A 22902-nucleotide genomic window follows, 5' to 3' on the forward strand; every position below is an offset into this window, starting at 1 on the left:
TCCGTACACCTCGCACACACACGGCTCCACTCCGTACACCTCATACACACACGGCTCCACTCCGTACATGTCGCACACACACAGCTCCACTCCGTACACCTCGCACACACACGGCTCCACTCCGTGCACATTGCACACACACGGCTCCACTCCGTACACCTCGCACACACACGGCTCCACTCCGTACACCTCGCACACACACGGCTCCACTCCGTACACCTCGCACACACACGGCTCCACTCCGTACACCTCGCACACACACGACTCCACTCCGTACACATTGCACACACACGGCTCCACTCCGTACACCTCGTACACACACGGCTCCACTCCGTACACCTCACACACACACGGCTCCACTCCATACACCTCGCACACACACGGCTCCACTCCGTACACCTCATACACACACGGCTCCACTCCGTACACCTCGCACACACACAGCTCCACTCCGTACACCTCGCACACACACAGCTCCACTCCGTACACATTGCACACACACGGCTCCACTCCGTACACCTCGCACACACACGGCACCACTCCGTACACCTCGCACACACACGGCTCCACTCCGTACACATTGCACACACACGGCTCCACTCCGTACACCTCGCACACACACGGCTCCACTCCGTACACATTGCACACACACGGCTCCACTCCGTACACCTCGCACACACACGGCTCCACTCCGTACACCTCGTACACACACGGCTCCACTCCGTACACCTCGCACACACACGGCTCCACTCCGTACACATTGCACACACACGGCTCCACTCCGTACACCTCGCACACACACGGCTCCACTCCGTACACATTGCACACACACGACTCCACTCCGTACACCTCGCACACACATGGCTCCACTCCGTACACCTCGCACACACACGGCTCCACTCCGTACACATTGCACACACACGGCTCCACTCCGTACACCTCGCACACACACGGCTCCACTCCGTACACCTCGCACACACACGACTCCACTCCGTACACATTGCACACACATGGCTCCACTCCGTACACCTCGCACACACACGGCTCCACTCCATACACCTCGCACACACACGGCTCCACTCCGTACACCTCGCACACACACGGCTCCACTCCATACACCTCATACACATACGGCTCCACTCCGTACACCTCGCACACACACAGCTCCACTCCGTACACCTCGCACACACACGGCTCCACTCCGTACACATTGCACACACACGGCTCCACTCTGTACACCTCGCACACACACGGCTCCACTCTGTACACCTCGCACAAACACGGCTCCACTCCGTACACCTCGCACACACACAGCTCCACTCCGTACACCTCGTACACACACGGCTCCACTCCGTACACATTGCACACACACGACTCCACTCCGTACACCTCGCACACACACGGCTCCACTCCGTACACATTGCACACACACGACTCCACTCCGTACACCTCGCACACACACGGCTCCACTCCGTACACCTCGCACACACACGGCTCCACTCCATACACCTCGCACAGACACGGCTCCACTCCGTACACCTCTCACACACACAGCTCCACTCCGTACACCTCGCACACACACGGCTCCACTCCATACACCTCGCACACACATGGCTCCACTCCGTACACCTCGCACACACACGGCTCCACTCCATACACCTCATACACATACGGCTCCACTCCGTACACCTCGCACACACACAGCTCCACTCCGTACACCTCGCACACACACGGCTCCACTCCGTACACATTGCACACACACGGCTCCACTCTGTACACCTCGCACACACACGGCTCCACTCTGTACACCTCGCACAAACACGGCTCCACTCCGTACACCTCGCACACACACAGCTCCACTCCGTACACCTCGTACACACACGGCTCCACTCCGTACACATTGCACACACACGGCTCCACTCCGTACACCTCGCACACACACGGCTCCACTCCGTACACATTGCACACACACGGCTCCACTCCGTACACCTCGCACACACACGGCTCCACTCCGTACACCTCGCACACACACGGCTCCACTCCATACACCTCGCACAGACACGGCTCCACTCCGTACACCTCTCACACACACGGCTCCACTCCGTACACCTCGCACACACACGGCTCCACTCCGTACACATTGCACACACACGGCTCCACTCCGTACACCTCGCACACACACGGCCCCACTCCGCAAACCTTGTACACTTGGCTCCGCTCCGTACACATTGCACACACACGGCTCAGCTCCATACACCTTATACACACACGGCTCCGCTCCATACACATTGCACACGCTGCTCCACTCCGTACACCTTGTACACACATGGCTCCGCTCCGCACACCTCGTACACACGCTGCTCTGCTTCGCACACCTCGTACACACGGCTCTGTACACGTCTTACACACACGACTCTGCTCCATACACCTTTCACACGCTGCTCCGATCCATACACCTTGTACACACACGGCTCTGCTACATTACAGTGTCAGACTGTCACAGGGGCTTTGGTGTAGCCCTTTTTATGCGGGGGGGGGAATAGCAGTCACAATAGCGTCGTGTTGTCACCCTCTCCCAGGGAGCTGCAGCTGCTCCTCCTCACATGCACTGACTGGAGACAGACCTGTCAGGGAGTCATGGATCTCACTCACACTGATCTGCAGATAACACAGCACTGAGCAGCGAGGCAGAGGAGGCTGTGAGTGTGTCCGTCCCTCCCTGCTGAGCCCCACTCATTCCACGCACCATTACAGCAGCCAGGCATCCAGTCCACTCACACTGGTCTGCTGCTGACATTGCCGCCGGCACCCAGGCTGTGTCCGGCTATTACCTCAAACTAGAAGTGTCCCCTCTCTCTCCCTCTCTGAACAGTGACGCTGGGAGACTCAGGAACATGGGGGAGGGGCGTGGCCTAACAAAAGGGGGTGTGACGGAGTTCTCCTGCTGTCTCCCGGGATGAGAGCGTCCTGCGCTGGACAGCGGGGCAAAGAGTCAAATCCGGGAAAGTCCTGCACAATGAGGGACGGTTGGGAGGTATGCATACAGGCTCTCCAGGACCTTCCACTGGAACAACACAGGTCACTCACAGCGACCATACACAGGAAAACCCATGTGACCCACACCCTGGTCACATTATATACCCTTAACCACTCCCCTGGGTGGGAGTGTGGATGTGTGGCTAGTTTGTCCCACCCATCTCACACAACTAGCCTAGTAAATCTCCCTTACAGCTACACCATACATATACACACTTGAGGGACTACAGGTCCCAGAACAACAACATTGCATCAGACTTACTACGCAGACTCCCTCTGCGACACATATCGGCCATTCACAACACTGCCAGTCACTGTTTCACCACCATTATCGCAATAGATATGCCTCCATGCACATCCCAAAGAGCACTCACAGCGCCCCCTAGCTGTAACCGGGGTCACTGCATCACACAGCCCACGTAGTATATAACAGCCCATGTAGTAAATAGAACAACCATGTAGTTTATAGAACAGCCATGTAGTATATAGCACAGACATGTAGTATACAGCACAGCCCCCTCCTCCCAAGAATGGCCCCATAGTCCAGTACTCACTGTTACTTACAGAAAAAAAAAACACTCCTCACCTCTCAACAATCCCGCGCCGCGCTGCTCCCTCCCTACTCCGGTCTCGGCACAGCGAGTTCGCGATGACATCATTGCGCACCCGCAGCGGCAGTGTCAGAGGCAGAGTGGGGAATGATGGCAGAGGGAGCGTCAGGTGACGCTCTCTCCTCCATCATTTGCTTTGAACTTTACCGGCGGAAGCCAGTAAAGTTCAAAGCGGCGGCGGGGGAGTTTGCACTTGCGACAGGTGGCCCCCCCTGCCTCACAGGGGCCCCATAGCAGCTGCGTGATGTGCCGCTAGCTGAGGGCCCCTGGGGGAGCGGGGGCCCTAGGCACTGGCAGCTGCCTGCCCCTAACGCCGGCCCTGAATGAGCCCCCTGTCTCGCCAGGGCCCCGGCACTTGCCTGGGTACGCCGGGTGCTGACGTCGGCCCTGACCGTAGAGGGCGCTCTGCACGATAACAGGTGGACACTAGAGGGCGCTCTGCACGATTACAGTTGGACACTAGAGGGCGCTCTGCACTATTACAGGTGGACACTAGAGGGCGCTCTGCACTATTACAGGTGGACACTAGAGGGCGCTCTGCACTATTACTGGTGGACACTGGAGGGCGCTCTGAACGATTACAGGTGGACACTAGAGGGCGTTCTGCACGATTACAGGTGGACACTAGAGGGCGTTATGCACAATTACAGGTGGACACTAGAGGGCGCTCTGTGTGATTACAGGTGGACACTAGAGGGCGCTCTGTGTGATTACAGGTGGACACTAGAGGGCGCTCTGTGTGATTACAGGTGGAGACTAGAGGGCGCTCTGTGTGATTACAGGTGGAGACTAGAGGGCGCTCTGTGTGATTACAGGTGGACACTAGAGGGCGCACTGTGTGATTACAGGTGGACACTAGAGGGCGCTCTGTGTGATTACAGGTGGACACTAGAGGGCGCACTGTGTGATTACAGGTGGACACTAGAGGGCCCTCTGCACTATTTCCGGTGGACACTGGAGGGCGCTCTGAACGATTACAGGTGGACACTAGAGGGCGTTCTGCACGATTACAGGTGGACACTAGAGGGCGTTATGCACGATTACAGGTGGACAGTAGAGGGCACGCTGCGTGATTACAGGTGGACATTAGAGGGCGCTCTGTGATTAGAGGTGGACAGTAGAAGGCGCTCTGTGTGATTACAGGTGGACACTAGAGGGCGCTCTGTGATTAGAGGTGGACACTAGAGGGCGTTCTGTGTGATTACAGGTGGACACTAGAGGGAGCTCTGTGTGATTACAGGTGGACACTAGAGGGCGCTCTGTGTGATTACAGGTGGACACTAGAGGGAGCTCTGTGTGATTACAGGTGGACACTAGAGGGCGCTCTGTGTGATTACAGGTGGACACTAGAGGGCGCTCTGTGTGATTAGAGGTGGACACTAGAGGGCGCTCTGTGTGATTAGAGGTGGACACTAGAGGGCGCACTGTGTGATTACAGGTGGTCACTAGAGGGCGCACTGTGTGATTACAGGTGGTCACTAGAGGGCGCTCTGTGTGATTACAGGTGGACACTAGAGGGCGCTCTGTGTGATTACAGGTGGAGACTAGAGGGCGCTCTGTGTGATTACAGGTGGACACTAGAGGGCGCTCTGTGTGATTACAGGTGGACACTAGAGGGCACTCTATGTGATTACGGGTGGACACTAGAGTGCACTCTGTGTGATTACGGGTGGTCACTAGAGGGCGCTCTGTGTGATTACAGGTGGACACTAGAGGGCGCTCTGTGTGATTACAGGTGGACACTAGAGGGCGCTCTGTGTGATTACAGATGGACACTAGAGGGCGCTCTGTGTGATTACAGATGGACACTAGAGGGCGCACTGTGTGATTACAGGTGGACACTAGAGGGCGCTCTGTGTGATTACAGGTGGACACTAGAGGGCGCTCTGTGTGATTACGGGTGGACACTAGAGGGCGCTCTGTGTGATTACAGGTGGACACTAGAGGGCGCTCTGTGTGATTACAGATGGACACTAGAGGGCGCTCTGTGTGATTACGGGTGGACACTAGAGGGCGCACTGTGTGATTACAGGTGGACACTAGAGGGCGCTCTGTGTGATTACAGGTGGACACTAGAGGGCGCTCTGTGTGATTACGGGTGGACACTAGAGGGCGCTCTGTGTGATTACAGGTGGACACTAGAGGGCGCTCTGTGTGATTACAGGTGGACACTAGAGGGCGCTGTGTGTGATTACAGGTGGACACTAGAGGGCGCTCTGTGTGATTACGGGTGGACACTAGAGGGCGCTCTGTGTGATTACAGGTGGACACTAGAGGGCGCTCTGTGTGATTACGGGTGGACACTAGAGGGCGCTCTGTGTGATTACAGGTGGACACTAGAGGGCGCTCTTTGTGATTACGGGTGGTCACTAGAGGGCGCTCTGTGTGATTACAGGTGGACACTAGAGGGCGCTCTTTGTGATTACGGGTGGTCACTAGAGGGCGCTCTGTGTGATTACAGGTGGACACTAGAGGGCGCTCTTTGTGATTACGGGTGGTCACTAGAGGGCGCTCTGTGTGATTACAGGTGGACACTAGAGGGCGCTCTTTGTGATTACGGGTGGTCACTAGAAGGCGCTCTGTTTTATAAAACATTCACATTGGAAATGAGGCGATAGTCCCACCACATGATGTCAGAATATTATCTGGTTGTGGTGTAGATGTACTATTTCATGCCTATATCCCATTATTAATTATTAACCATGAAATATCAGTACTCTGTCTTCTAACGATACTTTATTGGAAGCCCCTTTGCAAAAATGACATTGAAGTCATGAAACTTTCTGACACATTTCGGAAGACAATTTCTTAGTTCTAGTCGCCGTTTCTTCTTCCCTTTCTGAAGCTTCTGTGCCCCCGGATGTGATCGACGCAGGTCTGGTGAGCTGTTGAGTGTTTATTTGTGTTTGTTCATTATTATTGTTGTTTTGGAGCAGAGGATATAAACTCTATACAGCTGGCACATTTATATCCTACATTTTACCTTTTTGACTTTTTGGTGATTTCTCCTTTTTGATTTTTGGAAGCCTCTTGACCGCTGCATATGTGACTCCGAGGTTTTCATCCTGCAGATGGACTAAAGCGCAGAGATCAGTCAGGATGACTCTACCACGCATCTACATGAAATCCTTCAGTCATAGACAAACAGACACATCAGTAGTAACATATCTACAGGTACTTCTCAGCAAGGACAGCAGGGACACCAAGATACCCCATGTATCTGATTCACGCAGTACGTGTGCTTACACCTCAGCATTACAGGAGTTTGGAAAACGTTCGCCAATCTCAAATTCAGCATGAAGCTAGCACATTCGGACTCGTGCTCACTTTCACAAACATTTTTCCTCAAAGTCGGCAAAAAGTTTGGACACAGTTGGGTAAATCAACGCATTTCCACTAATGCTTTTGTTATTACTTTGGCTAGCATAGTGGTTCTGTATGATGAGCGGAAGGGATGGGGTAATGTGTTTCATGATGGGAGGCGGTGTGGAGAGGTTAGAGGAGCGTGTAGAGAGGTTAGAGGAGTGTGTAGAGAGGTTAGAGGAGCGTGTAGAGAGGTTAGAGGAGCGTGTAGAGAGGTTAGAGGAGCATGTAGAGAGGTTAAAGGAGTGTGTAGAGAGGTTAGAGGAGCGTGTAGAGAGGTTAGAGGAGTGTGTAGAGAGGTTAGAGGAGCGTGTAGAGAGGTTAAAGGAGTGTGTAGAGAGGTTAGAGGAGCATGTAGAGAGGTTAAAGGAGTGTGTAGAGAGGTTAGAGGAGCATGTAGAGAGGTTAAAGGAGTGTGTAGAGAGGTTAGAGGAGCATGTAGAGAGGTTAAAGGAGTGTGTAGAGAGGTTAGAGGAGCGTGTAGAGAGGTTAGAGGAGTGTGTAGAGAGGTTAGAGGAGAGTGTAGAGAAGTCAGAGGAGCGTGTAGAGAGGTTAGAAGAGAGTGTAGAGAGGTTAGCGGAGCGTGTAGAGAGGTTAGAGGAGTGTGTAGAGAGGTTAGAGGAGTGTGTAGAGAGGTTAGCGGAGCGTGTAGAGAGGTTAGAGGAGCATGTAGAGAGGTTAGAGGAGCGTGTAGAGAGGTTAGAGGAGCGTGTAGAGAGGTTAAAGGAGCGTGTAGAGAGGTTAGAGGAGCGTGTAGAGAGGTTAGAGGAGCGTGTAGAGAGGTTAGAGGAGAGTGTAGAGAGGTTAGAGGAGCGTGTAGAGAGGTTAGAGGAGCGTGTAGAGAGGTTAGAAGAGCGTGTAGAGAGGTTAGCGGAGCATGTAGAGAGGTTAGAGGAGCGTGTAGAGAGGTTAGAGGAGCGTGTAGAGAGGTTAGAAGAGCGTGTAGAGAGGTTAGAGGAGCGTGTAGAGAGGTTAGAGGAGCGTGTACAGAGGTTAGAGGAGCGTGTAGAGAGGTTAGAGGAGCATGTAGAGAGGTTAGAGGAGTGTGTAGAGAGGTTAACGGAGCATGTAGAGAGGTTAGAGGAGCGGTGCACTCTTTTTTTCCCCCTCATCTTTATGTCTGTTGATTCCTGCAACCAATCAGGGCGCAGAAACCATCCACAAAGTCATGACACAATGTCTTCTGTGATTGGATGCCGAAGTCACATGTCCCTGGCCATATAAAAAGGGAACATGTTGCTTTTCTGCCATTTTCTCAGTGTCACATTGCAGAGAAGGTGCTCCTGCTAGTGCTGCAAGCGAAATTGTCAGCTAGATAGGATCCTGTCCTGTGTGGAATCGATCTTCCAGCATCAAGCTAGATTGTGCTAAAACTGTGTGTCAGTCTCCGGAGGCCCCATTAGCTACTCCAAATCGTTTATGATAAAAGTGTGTTGCAGTGATAAATCACAAGGCCAGATTTCCACTTAAAAATCATTAGGCATGACACTGCTGTTCAGGCACACTATCTAAGAAAATAAATAGTGATTGTTCACTTAGTGACAGGTGACTGACAGCTGTGGGCCTAAGGGTGGGAAACAGCAGGTTACAAGAGGGGAAGGCTACTTACAACATGAGTGGGGAAAAGCGAGGCCATGGTGGAAAGGGGAATAGGCTTGGTGTTCAACGTGTACGTGGGTTAGGTGTTAATGTTAGTGTTCGCTTTCACAAACATTTTTCCTCAAAGTCGGCAAAAAATTTAGACACAGTTTAGTAAATCATCGCGTTTCCACTAAGGCTTTTGTTATTACTTTGGCTAGGACAGGAACAAGCACCAACTCCTCCTATCCAAAAACCACTGACAACCTCTGTTATTGGACAGGCTACTCCACTCCCTTTCTTTTTGCAGCCTCACAGTGGTATGCCTTGTAGATGAGGGCCAGAAAGAACATGTGATCCAGTAGATGGCAATCATGTTTCATGTTGGTTCTGGGGCTAGAGGAAGTAGGGTCCAAGCAGAATCCATACTCTCATCAGACTCAAATACCAGAAGCATACACGGACTGTATTGTGGTGTCAGGACAGGAAGAGGAGGAGGGTGACTCTCAGGGTGAGGAGTATGAGAATAGAGATGAGGTTGTAGATCCTACTTGGTGTGATGTTGTGAATTCTGCTCTTGGGTTCCCTCCAGTGGTTGTTGGTGGGAATGCAGTTGTCTCTGACTCGCAGTCTTGGCCAGGTGTATCGGATAATTACAATTCTGACTGGGATATTTAGGTGTGCAGGATCCTTTAGCCCCTGCCAGTTGTCAATGTTTCTCTGGAAGTGTTGGATCTCTGCCTGGCCTCTCCTGCTTATCTGCCAGTTCAGCAAAGATAAGTGTCTGTTTCTTTTCCTGTGGCACACATGCAGTGTGCTTATTTTCAGTACTGTTCGTTTGTTTTTCTTTTGTCCAGATTAGACTGTGTCTGTGTTTTCTCAGTCTGGTTGGTTTCACTGGAGTTGCAGATATACGCTCCTACATCTTTAGTTAGATGTAGGAAGTTTATTGTATATTCTGCGGTGGATTTTTTGAAGGGTTTTAATACTGACCGCACAGAACTCTGTCCTATCCTGACCTACCTAGCTAGAGTGGCCTCCTGTGCTAAATCCTGTTTTTTCTGCTTGTGTATGTTTTTTCCTCTCCGACTCACCGCCAATATTTGTGGGGGGCTGTCTATCCTTTGGGGATTTTCTCTGAGGCAAGACAGTATTCCGATTTCCATCTTTAGGGGGTATTTAGTCCTCCGGCTGTGACGAGGTGTCTAGGTGTGTTAGGTACACTCCACGGCTACTTCTAGTTTCGGTGTTAAGTTCAGGTTTGCGGTCAGTATAGTGGCCACTAGGGTTGAGCGAAACGGGTCGAACATTTTCAAAAGTCGCCGACTTTTGGCTAAGTCGGGGTTTCATGAAACCCGATCCGACCCCTGTGCGGGGTCGGCCATGCGGTACGCGACTTTCGCGCCAAAGTCGCGTTTCAATGACGCGAAAAGCGCCATTTCTCAGCCAATGAAGGTAAACGCAGAGTGTGGGCAGCGTGATGACATAGGTCCTGGTCCCCACCATCTTAGAGAAGGGCATTGCAGTGATTGGCTTGCTGTCTGCGACGTCACAGGGGCTATAAAGAGGCGTTCCCGCCGACCGCCATCTTACTGCTGCTGATCTGAGCTTAGGGAGAGGTTGCTGCCGCTTTGTCAGAAGCAGGGATAGCGTTAGGCAGGGTCCATTAACCACAAAACCGCTTGTGCTGCAGCGATTTGCACTGTCCAACACCACCCTCGGTGTGCAGGGACAGTGGAAGTTTTTTTTTTTTTTTTTTTTTTCCCCTCAGCGCTGTAGCTCATTGGGCTGCCCTAGAAGGCTCCCTGATAGCTGCATTGCTGTGTGTACGCCGCTGTGCAAACCAACTGCTTTTTTCAAAGCACAAATCCTCTTGTTCCTTCCTTTCTGCACAGCTATCTTTTTTGTTTGTCCACACTTTTTATTTCATTTGTGCATCAGTCCACTCCTTATTGCTGCCTGCCATACCTGGCTGAGATTACTGCAGGCAGGGAGATAGTAGCTGCCTGCCATACCTGGCTGAGATTACTGCAGGCAGGGAGATAGTAATTGTAGGACATTCCCTGTTTTTTTTTTTTTTTTTTTTTTGGTGGGAGATTAAGATTGGCAATTTGGCATTTCTGCTAGAGTGCCATCCCTGTGTGTGCCATCTCTCTCACATAGTGGGCCATAGAAAGCCTTTTCATTTTTCTGTATTTTTTTTTGTGGGGTGTATAAATTCTCCCTGATAAAAATACAGTGGGAGATTAATATTGGCCTTTGGGCTTGTGTGCCAGTCCTGAGTGTGCCATCTCTCTCACAAATAGTGGGCCATAGAAAGCCTATTTTATTTTTTTTGGGGTTTTATAAATTCTCCCTGAAAAAAAGGGAGATTAATATTGGCCTCTGGGCTTGTGTGCCAGTCCTGAGCGTGCCATCTGTGCCAGCCCTGAGCGTGCCATCTCTCTCACAAATAGTGGGCCATAGAAAGCCTATTAATTTTTTTTTTTGGTTTTATAAATTCTCCCTGAAAAAAAGGGAGATTAATATTGGCCTCTGGGCTTGTGTGCCAGTCCTGAGCGTGCCATCTGTGCCAGCCCTGAGCGTGCCATCTCTCTCACAAATAGTGGGCCATAGAAAGCCTATTTAATTTTTTTTTTTGTTTTATAAATTTTCCCTGAAAAAAGGGAGATTAATATTGGCCTCTGGGCTTGTGTGCCAGTTGTGAGCGTGCCATCTGTGCCAGTCCTGAGCGTGCCATCTCTCTCACAAATAGTGGGCCATAGAAAGCCTATTTAAATTTTTTTTTGGTTTTATAAATTCTCCCAGAAAAAAAGGGAGATTAATATTGGCCTCTGGGCTTCTGTGCCAGTCCTGAGCGTGCCATCTGTGCCAGTCCTGAGCGTCCCATCTCTCTCACAAATAGTGGGCCATAGAAAGCCTATTTTATTTTTTTGGGGGGTTTTATAAATTCTCCCTGAAAAAAAGGGAGATTAATATTGGCCTCTGGGCTTGTGTGCCAGTCCTGAGCGTGCCATCTGTGCCAGCCCTGAGCGTGCCATCTCTCTCACAAATAGTGGGCCATAGAAAGCCTATTTATTTTTTTTTTTTGTTTTATAAATTTTCCCTGAAAAAAGGGAGATTAATATTGGCCTCTGGGCTTGTGTGCCAGTTGTGAGCGTGCCATCTGTGCCAGTCCTGAGCGTGCCATCTCTCTCACAAATAGTGGGCCATAGAAAGCCTATTTAAATTTTTTTTTGGTTTTATAAATTCTACCAGAAAAAAAGGGAGATTAATATTGGCCTCTGGGCTTCTGTGCCAGTCCTGAGCGTGCCATCTGTGCCAGTCCTGAGCGTCCCATCTCTCTCACAAATAGTGGGCCATAGAAAGCCTATTTTTTTTTTTTTTTGGGTTTTAGAAATTCTCCCTGGAAAAAAAAAGGGAGATTAATATTGCCCTTTGGGCTTGTGTGCCAGTACTAAGCGTTCCATCTCTCTCTCTCTCTCTCTGTCAGTGGGCCATAGAACGCCTATTTTTGGTTTTATTTGTTTTCTAAATTCTCCCTGAAAAAATCATTTTATTTTATTTGGTTTCTAAATTCTTCCTGATAAAATCACATTTTTTTATTATTTTTTTTTCTAAAGTCTCCCTGAAAAAAAAAAAAAAAACAGTGGGAGATTAATATTGGCCTTTCTGCTTGTGTGCCAGTCTTGACTCCTGGGTGCGTCATCTCTCAGTCAGTGGGCCATAGAACGCCTATTTTTGGTTTTATTTGTTTTATAAATTCTCCCAGAAAAAATCATTTTATTTTATTTGGTTTCTAAATTCTTCCTGATAAAATCACATTTTTTTTATTATTTTTTTTTCTAAAGTCTCCCTGAAAAAAAAAAAAAAAACAGTGGGAGATTAATATTGGCCTTTCTGCTTGTGTGCCAGTCTTGACTCCTGGGTGCGTCATCTCTCAGTCAGTGGGCCATAGAACGCCTATTTTTGGTTTTATTTGTTTTATAAATTCTCCCAGAAAAAATCATTTTATTTTATTTGGTTTCTAAATTCTTCCTGATAAAATCACATTTTTTTTATTATTTTTTTTTCTAAAGTCTCCCTGAAAAAAAAAAAAAAAAACAGTGGGAGATTAATATTGGCCTTTCTGCTTGTGTGCCAGTCTTGACTCCTGGGTGCGTCATCTCTCAGTCAGTGGGCCATAGAATGCCTATTTTTGGTTTTATTTGTTTTATAAATTCTCCCTGAAAAAATCATTTTATTTTATTTGGTTTCTAAATTCTTCCTGATAAAATCACATTTTTTTTATTATTTTTTTTTCTAAAGTCTCCCTGAAAAAAAAAAAAAAAAACAGTGGGAGATTAATATTGGCCTTTCTGCTTGTGTGCCAGTCTTGACTCCTGGGTGCGTCATCTCTCAGTCAGTGGGCCATAGAACGCCTATTTTTGGTTTTATTTGTTTTATAAATTCTCCCAGAAAAAATCATTTTATTTTATTTGGTTTCTAAATTCTTCCTGATAAAATCATATTTTTTTTATTATTTTTTTTTCTAAAGTCTCCCTGAAAAAAAAAAAAAAAAAACAACCAAAAAAAACAGTGGGAGATTAATATTGGCCTTTCTGCTTGTGTGCCAGTCTTGACTCCTGGGTGTGCCATCTCTCTCTCTCTCTCTCTCTCTCTCTCTCTCTCTCCAATTGTGGTCCATAGAAAGCCTATATTTTTTTTCCTTGATTTGGGTTCTAAAATGTACCAGAGAAAATAACTACATCAATCATTGGTAGAAAAATATTGGCCTCTGGGTTTGTGTGCCACTCCTGACTCCTGTGTGCGTCATCTCTCAGTCAGTGGGCCATAGAACGCCTATTTTTGTTTTTATTTGTTTTATAAATTCTCCCTGAAAAAATCATTTTATTTTATTTGGTTTCTAAATTCTTCCTGATAAAATCATATTTTTTTTATTATTTTTTTTTCTAAAGTCTCCCTGAAAAAAAAAAAAAAAAAAAAAAAAACAGTGGGAGATTAATATTGGCCTTTCTGCTTGTGTGCCAGTCTTGACTCCTGGGTGTGCCATCTCTCTCTCTCTCTCTCTCTCTCTCTCCAATTGTGGTCCATAGAAAGCCTACATTTTTTTTCCTTGATTTGGGTTCCAAAATCTACCAGAGAAAATAACTCCATCAATCATTGGTAGAAAAATATTGGCCTCTGGGCTTGTGTGCCACTCCTGATTCCTGTGTGCGTCATCTCTCACTCAGTGGCCCATAGAAAGCATATAGTTTGTTACATTTGTTTTCTAAATTCTCCCTGCAAAAATCTTTTTTTTTTTTTTGGGGGGGTTTCTAAAGTGTTCCTGAAAAAAATAAAAATAAAAAAAAAATAATAGTGTGACATTAATATTAACATTTGTGCTTCAGTGACAGTCCTGCGTGTGGGGCATCTCTCTAATTTGCAGCCACCAAAAAAAGAGTGTGTAACATTGGGCCTGATTTTCGCTGTGGTCTCACCAACCTGTAAAGGGGTAGCTAAATCATACTGAAGTTATAGCTCACCGTGTAAGTTGTGTGACTGCAACAAATAACGTTAGTTTGGTTACGTTTTTAAAACAATGAGGAAGTCTAGTGGAAGAGGTCGTGGCCGGGGGCGTTCATTGTCAGCTGGTAATGAGGGTAGTGGTAGTGGTGGAGCATCAGGTGGTCGTGGGGGAAAAAATATTGCACCTAAGTCTGGAGCTGTGGAGCCAGGTTCGTCGTCCGGCTACACAAGGCCTCGAACGCTCCCTTTTCTGGGATTAGGAAAACCGCTTTTAAAGCCGGAGCAGCAAGAGCAAGTTTTGGCTTATCTTGCTGACTCAGCCTCTAGCTCTTTTGCCTCATCTCGTGAAACTGGTAAAAGTAAAAGCAGCGCGTCGTTAGTGGATGTTCACGGTCAGGGACAAGTCACTTCCTTGTCCTCTTCAGCAAAAACAACAACAGAGAAGAATGCAGCAGGCGACACAACGGGTTACTCCATGGAGCTCTTTACACATACCGTCCCTGGCTTAGAAAGTGAAGCAGTTAACAGTCCATGCCCATTACAAATTGAATCTGACATGGAGTGCACTGACGCACAGCCACAGCCAGACTACTATGCTGGTCCTTTGACTCAGACCACAACATTGCCCTCGCAGGGTGCTGATCAAGAATCAGACCCTGATGAGACTATGTTGCCCCATCACGAACGCTATACCACCGAACGACACGGTGACACAGACGAAGTTGCGCAGGAGGTACAAGAAGAGTTATTAGATGACCCAGTTCTTGACCCCGATTGGCAGCCATTGGGGGAACAGGGTGCAGGCGGCAGCAGTTCTGAAGCAGAGGAGGAGGAGGGGCCGCAGCAGGCATCAACATCGCCACAGGTTCCATCTGCCGGGCCCGTATCTTGCCCAAAACGCGTGGCAAAGCCAAAACCTGGTGGAGGACAGCGTGGCCATCCGGTTAAAGCTCAGTCTGCAATGCCTGAAAAGGTATCCGATGCTAGAAAGAGTGCAGTCTGGTATTTTTTTAAACAACATCCAATTGATCAGCGCAAAGTCATCTGTCAAAAATGTTCTACTTCCTTAAGCAGAGGTCAGAATCTGAAAAGTCTCAATACTAGTTGCATGCATAGACATTTAACCACCATGCATTTGAAAGCTTGGACTAACTACCAAACGTCCCTTAAGGTTGTTGCACCCTCGGCCAATGAAGCTAGTCATCAACGCAACATCCCTTCCGGCAGTGTAGGACCACCATTTAGCGCACCACCTGCTGTATCTGTGCAGGTATCTTTGCCAGGCCAAAGCAGTCAGGGTCAGGGAATCACCAGTTTCGTAGTAGGAAACACTGCATCTAGGGCACCAGCGGCAACAATACCATCTCCCACCGTCTCTCAGTCTGCCATGTCCACCGGCACCCCCGCTAGTTCCACGATCTCCAGCTCTCCAGTCCAGCTCACCCTACATGAGACTATGGTTAGAAAAAGGAAATACTTAGCCTCGCATCCGCGTACACAGGGTTTGAACGCCCACATAGCTAGACTAATCTCGTTAGAGATGATGCCCTACCGGTTAGTTGAAAGCGAAGCTTTCAAAGACCTGATGGACTACGCTGTACCACGCTACGAGCTACCCAGTCGACACTTTTTTTCCAGAAAAGCCATCCCAGCCCTCCACCAGCATGTTAAAGAGCGCATCGTCCATGCACTCAGGCAATCTGTGAGCACAAAGGTGCACCTGACAACAGATGCATGGACCAGTAGGCATGGCCAGGGACGTTACGTGTCCATCACGGCACACTGGGTAAATGTGGTGGATTCAGGGTCCACAGGGGACAGCAAGTTTGGGACAGTTCTGCCTAGCCCACGGTCTAGTAAACAGTTGTCTGTAGCCGTTCGCACCCCCTCCTCCTCCTCCTCCTCGTCCTCCTGCAGAAGCAAGAGCTCGTCCACAGACCGCAGTCGCACAAACACTCCATCCGCACCTGCCACTGTTGCACACCAGGTCTCCCATTATGGGGCAGCTACTGGCATACGTCAGCAGGCTGTATTGGCTATGAAGTGTTTGGGCGACAATAGACACACCGCGGAAGTTCTGTCCGAGTTCTTGCAGCAAGAAACGCAGTCGTGGCTGGGCACTGTAGATCTTGAGGCAGGCAAGGTAGTGAGTGATAACGGAAGGAATTTCATGGCTGCCATCTCCCTTTCCCAACTGAAACACATTCCTTGCCTGGCTCACACCTTAAACCTGGTGGTGCAGTGCTTCCTGAAAAGTTATCCGGGGTTATCCGACCTGCTCCTCAAAGTGCGTGGACTTTGCGCACATATCCGCCGTTCGCCTGTACACTCCAGCCGTATGCAGACCTATCAGCGTTCTTTGAACCTTCCCCAGCATCGCCTAATCATAGACGTTGCAACAAGGTGGAACTCAACACTGCACATGCTTCAGAGACTGTGCGAACAGAGGCGGGCTGTTATGTTTTTGTGGGAGGATACACATACACGGGCAGGCAGTAGGATGGCAGACATGGAGTTGTCAGGTGTGCAGTGGTCGAAGATTCAAGACATGTGTCAAGTCCTTCAGTGTTTTGAGGAATGCACACGGCTGGTTAGTGCAGACAACGCCATAATAAGCATGAGCATCCCCCTAATGCGTCTGCTGATGCAAAGTTTGACGCACATAAAGGATCAGGCGTCTGCACCAGAGGAAGAGGAAAGCCTTGATGACAGTCAGCGATTGTCTGGTCAGGGCAGTGTACATGACGAGGTACCGGGCGAAGAGGAGGTGGAGGATGAGGAGGATGATGGGGATGAGTATATTTTTAATGAGGAAGCTTTCCCGGGGGCACGGGAAATTGGTGGCGTGGCAAGGCCGGGTTCTGGTTTTTTGAGGGACACAAGTGACGTAGATTTGCCTGCAACTGCCCCTCAACCAAGCACAACCGCAGATTTGACAACGGGAACTTTGGCCCACATGGCGGATTATGTCTTGCGTATCCTCAAAAGGGACACACGCATTACAAAAATGATGAACGATGACGATTACTGGTTGGCCTGCCTCCTTGATCCTCGCTATAAAGGCAAATTGCAAAATATTATGCCACATGAGAACTTGGAACTAATATTAGCAACAAAACAATCAACTCTTGTTGACCGTTTGCTTCTGGCATTCCCTGCACACAGCGCCCGTGATCGTTCTCACACGAGCTCCAGGGGCCAGCAGACCAGAGGTGTTAGAGGGGCAGAAATCAGAAGTGGCGTTGGCCAGAGGGGTTTTCTGACCAGGTTGTGGAGTGATTTTTCTATGACCGCAGACAGGACAGGTACTGCAGCATCAATTCAAAGTGACAGGAGACAACATTTGTCCAGTATGGTTACAAACTATTTTTCATCCCTTATCGACGTTCTCCCTCAACCGTCATTCCCATTTGATTACTGGGCATCCAAATTAGACACCTGGCCAGAATTGGCAGAATATGCATTGCAGGAGCTTGCTTGCCCGGCAGCTAGTGTCCTATCAGAAAGAGTATTCAGTGCTGCAGGTTCAATACTAACAGAAAAAAGGACTCGTCTGGCTACCCAAAATGTAGATGATCTAACCTTCATTAAAATGAACCACAACTGGATTTCAAAATCTTTTGCCCCACCCTGCCCGGCTGACACCTAGCTTTCCTATGAAAAGGTCTTGCCTGTGGACTATTCTGAATGACTTTTCCAATCTCGTAATTTTCTTCACCTGATTGTCCAGCATACGACATGTTTCCACCTCACGAAATGGCCAAACTCCCCACACGGGGCCGTGCTATCGCCACTTTGCGCTTGGACCCTTGAGAGTGCTGTTTGTCTGAAGAGGTGGGTGTGGCCGCTTTTGGTCGACGGCACTGCCACTGGGTCCCTCATAGTACAATAAAGTGTCTCTGGCGGTGGTGGTGCGCACCCAACGTCAGACACACCGTTGTAATATGAGGGGCCCTGTGCCTGTAACGCCGGCCACAAGACAGTTCCCCCCCCCAGCTCAAACAGTGCTCTACCACTAGCAAAATTATCTCTCACAGCTTCACCAATGTGTAGTCTAGGCGCTGACATCCTTCAATGCCTGGCACTGACAATACCATTGTTTTGACATTTTTGTTATGTTAGGCCTTCGAAGCCTGTCTGCGGTCCCTTCTTTCTACAACTACTACACTGACCAGGGCACTGCTGGCCGTGTTACCCTGGAACCAATTTAAAAGTGCCTACAGTCAGCCCAATTTTGTTATGTTAGGCCTTCGAAGACTGTCTGCCGTCACTCCTTCCACTAGACTTCCACTGACCAGACCACTGCTGCCCGTGTACCCCTGGAACCAATTTAAAGTGCCTACAGCCAGCCCAATTTTGTTATGTTAGGCCTTCGATGCCTGTCTGCGGTCACTCCTTCCACTAGGCCTCCACTGACCACACCACTGCTGTCCGTGTACCCCTGGAACCAATTTAAAATTGCCAACAGCCATGTGTTTTTATTTTAGGCCTTCGATGCCTGTCTGCGGTCCATTCTTTCAACTACTACTACACTGACCAGGGCACTGCTGGCCGTGTTACCCTGGAACCAATTTAAAAGTGCCTACAGTCAGCCCAATTTTGTTATGTTAGGCCTTCGAAGACTGTCTGCCGTCACTCCTTCCACTAGACTTCCACTGACCATACACTGCTGCCCATGTACCCCTGGAACCAATTTAAAGTGCCTACAGCCAGCCCAATTTTGTTATGTTAGGCCTTCGAAGCCTGTCTGCGGTCACTCCTTCCACTAGACTTCCACTGACCAGACCACTGCTGCCCGTGTACCCCTGGAACCAATTTAAAAGTGCCTACAGCCAGCCCAAGTTTGTTATGTTAGGCCTTGGAAGCCTGTCTGCGGTCACTCCTTCCACTAGACTTCCACTGACCAGACCACTGCTGCCCGTGTACCCCTGGAACCAATTTAAAAGTGCCTACAGCCAGCCCAAGTTTGTTATGTTAGGCCTTCGAAGCCTGTCTGCGGTCCATTCTTTCAACTACTACTACACTGACCAGGTCACTGCTGCCCGTGTACCCCTGGAACCAATTTAAAATTGCCTACAGCCATGTGTTATTATTTTAGGCCTTCGATGCCTGTCTGCGGTCACTCCTTCCACTAGGCCTCCACTGACCACACCACTGCTGTCCGTGTACCCCTGGAACCAATTTAAAATTGCCAACAGCCATGTGTTTTTATTTTAGGCCTTCGATGCCTGTCTGCGGTCCATTCTTTCAACTACTACTACACTGACCAGGGCACTGCTGGCCGTGTTACCCTGGAACCAATTTAAAAGTGCCTACAGTCAGCCCAATTTTGTTATGTTAGGCCTTCGAAGACTGTCTGCCGTCACTCCTTCCACTAGACTTCCACTGACCATACACTGCTGCCCATGTACCCCTGGAACCAATTTAAAGTGCCTACAGCCAGCCCAATTTTGTTATGTTAGGCCTTCGAAGCCTGTCTGCGGTCACTCCTTCCACTAGACTTCCACTGACCAGACCACTGCTGCCCGTGTACCCCTGGAACCAATTTAAAAGTGCCTACAGCCAGCCCAAGTTTGTTATGTTAGGCCTTGGAAGCCTGTCTGCGGTCACTCCTTCCACTAGACTTCCACTGACCAGACCACTGCTGCCCGTGTACCCCTGGAACCAATTTAAAAGTGCCTACAGCCAGCCCAAGTTTGTTATGTTAGGCCTTCGAAGCCTGTCTGCGGTCCATTCTTTCAACTACTACTACACTGACCAGGTCACTGCTGCCCGTGTACCCCTGGAACCAATTTAAAAGTGCCTACAGCCAGCCCAAGTTTGTTATGTTAGGCCTTGGAAGCCTGTCTGCGGTCACTCCTTCCACTAGACTTCCACTGACCAGACCACTGCTGCCCGTGTACCCCTGGAACCAATTTAAAAGTGCCTACAGCCAGCCCAAGTTTGTTATGTTAGGCCTTCGAAGCCTGTCTGCGGTCCATTCTTTCAACTACTACTACACTGACCAGGTCACTGCTGCCCGTGTACCCCTGGAACCAATTTAAAATTGCCTACAGCCATGTGTTATTATTTTAGGCCTTCGATGCCTGTCTGCGGTCACTCCTTCCACTAGGCCTCCACTGACCACACCACTGCTGTCCGTGTACCCCTGGAACCAATTTAAAATTGCCAACAGCCATGTGTTTTTATTTTAGGCCTTCGATGCCTGTCTGCGGTCCATTCTTTCAACTACTACTACACTGACCAGGGCACTGCTGGCCGTGTTACCCTGGAACCAATTTAAAAGTGCCTACAGTCAGCCCAATTTTGTTATGTTAGGCCTTCGAAGACTGTCTGCCGTCACTCCTTCCACTAGACTTCCACTGACCATACACTGCTGCCCATGTACCCCTGGAACCAATTTAAAGTGCCTACAGCCAGCCCAATTTTGTTATGTTAGGCCTTCGAAGCCTGTCTGCGGTCACTCCTTCCACTAGACTTCCACTGACCAGACCACTGCTGCCCGTGTACCCCTGGAACCAATTTAAAAGTGCCTACAGCCAGCCCAAGTTTGTTATGTTAGGCCTTGGAAGCCTGTCTGCGGTCACTCCTTCCACTAGACTTCCACTGACCAGACCACTGCTGCCCGTGTACCCCTGGAACCAATTTAAAAGTGCCTACAGCCAGCCCAAGTTTGTTATGTTAGGCCTTCGAAGCCTGTCTGCGGTCCATTCTTTCAACTACTACTACACTGACCAGGTCACTGCTGCCCGTGTACCCCTGGAACCAATTTAAAATTGCCTACAGCCATGTGTTATTATTTTAGGCCTTCGATGCCTGTCTGCGGTCACTCCTTCCACTAGGCCTCCACTGACCACACCACTGCTGTCCGTGTACCCCTGGAACCAATTTAAAATTGCCAACAGCCATGTGTTTTTATTTTAGGCCTTCGATGCCTGTCTGCGGTCCATTCTTTCAACTACTACTACACTGACCAGGGCACTGCTGGCCGTGTTACCCTGGAACCAATTTAAAAGTGCCTACAGTCAGCCCAATTTTGTTATGTTAGGCCTTCGAAGACTGTCTGCCGTCACTCCTTCCACTAGACTTCCACTGACCATACACTGCTGCCCATGTACCCCTGGAACCAATTTAAAGTGCCTACAGCCAGCCCAATTTTGTTATGTTAGGCCTTCGAAGCCTGTCTGCGGTCCATTCTTTCAACTACTACTACACTGACCAGGGCACTGCTGGCCGTGTACCCCTGGAACCAACATCAGAAAATATAAAAATAAGTATTTTGCTTATAAAAAAGAAAATACTGGTGAGATATCAAATGCAGACATTTTAACATTAAAAACAAACACACAACTAAAATCTGGTACAGTACTAAAAATGGCCACCAGCTACAATTACTTTCTCCTGCAAGTAGTTAACTGAAAGTTTTTTTAAATTGAAAACACACATATGGCATCCACCGAGTGTTGTCCTGTCGCGTCTTCTTTATATTATTGCCGAGAAGATGCAAAATAATGAAAATAATAAAATCATTAATTACCAAAATAATAGAGAAAGTCAACACCACATTGCAAATAAACATTCATTCCAAATAAAGAAGCAGGGCGCGTCCGAGGGTGAGTATATACCTAATAAGAATCTAATCACCCTCGGACGCGCAATGCTTATTTCCAACAGCCTTCCTTCCTAAGAATCAGCCCTTCCGTCGTGTAGAGAGACGTTGTGTTACACTCCAAGGTGTTCCCCAGGTTGCCTTTCCTGAGCTTCGATCTTCCGGCTCTCGTTTAGTAGTTCTTGGAAACTACACTGCATTAGGCCTTCAAATTGGGTATGGGGTGTAGAGAGAGGGTGTGTTACACTCCAAGGTGTTCCCCAGGTTGCCTTTCCTGAGCTTCGATATTCCGGCTCTCGTTTAGTAGTTGTTGGAAACTACACTGCATTAGGCCTTCAAATTGGGTATGGGGTGTAGAGAGAGGGTGTGTTACACTCCAAGGTGTTCCCCAGGTTGCCTTTCCTGAGCTTCGAAATTCCGGCTCTCGTTTAGTAGTTGTTGGAAACTACACTGCATTAGGCCTACAAATTTGGTATGGGGGAAACATTGGCGCATCTGCGGTCCCTCCTTCCTCTAGGCCTCCACTGACCTGTCTACTGCTGCCCGTGTTCCCCTGGAACCAATTTTAAATTGCCTACAGGCAGCCCAATTTATTATGTTAGGGCTTCGAAGCCTGTCTGCGGTCCCTCCTTCCACTAGGCCTCCACTGACCTGTCTACTGCTGCCCGTGTACCCCTTGAACCAACATCATAAAATAAAAAAAAAAGGATTTTGCTTATAAAAAAGAAAATACTGGTGAGATATCAAATGCAGACATTTTGACATTAAAAACAAACAAACAGCTAAAATCTGGTACAGTACTAAAAATGGCCACCAGCTACAATTACTTTCTCCTGCAAGTAGTTAACTGAAAGGTTTTTTAAATTGAAAACACACATATGGCATCCACCGAGTGTTGTCCTGTCGCGTCTTCTTTATATTATTGCCGATAAGATGCAAAATAATGAAAATAATAAAATCATTAATTACCAAAATAATAGAGAAAGTCAACACCACATTGCAAATAAACATTCATTCCAAATAAAGAAGCAGGGCGCGTCCGAGGGTGAGTATATACCTAATAAGAATCTAATCACCCTCGGACGCGCAATGCTTATTTCCAACAGCTTTCCTTCCTAAGAATCATCCCTTCCGTGGTGTAGAGAGACGTTGTGTTACACTCCAAGGTGTTCCCCAGGTTGCCTTTCCTGAGCT

General features: G+C 48.8%; 1 protein-coding gene across 1 annotated transcript in view; it reads right to left on the reverse strand.

The window, feature by feature from the left end:
- LOC138657566 (killer cell lectin-like receptor subfamily G member 1) overlaps nt 1-22902 on the reverse strand; it is a 179703-nt gene that overhangs the window by 149165 nt on the left and 7636 nt on the right. Inside the window, exon 2 of the mRNA XM_069745329.1 lies at nt 6631-6723. Coding sequence (XP_069601430.1) covers nt 6631-6723 — 93 coding nt within the window. The remainder of the gene's footprint in view (nt 1-6630; nt 6724-22902) is intronic.

Source organism: Ranitomeya imitator, chromosome 1, assembly GCF_032444005.1.
Source record: "Ranitomeya imitator isolate aRanImi1 chromosome 1, aRanImi1.pri, whole genome shotgun sequence".
NCBI classification, from domain to species: domain Eukaryota; kingdom Metazoa; phylum Chordata; class Amphibia; order Anura; family Dendrobatidae; genus Ranitomeya; species Ranitomeya imitator.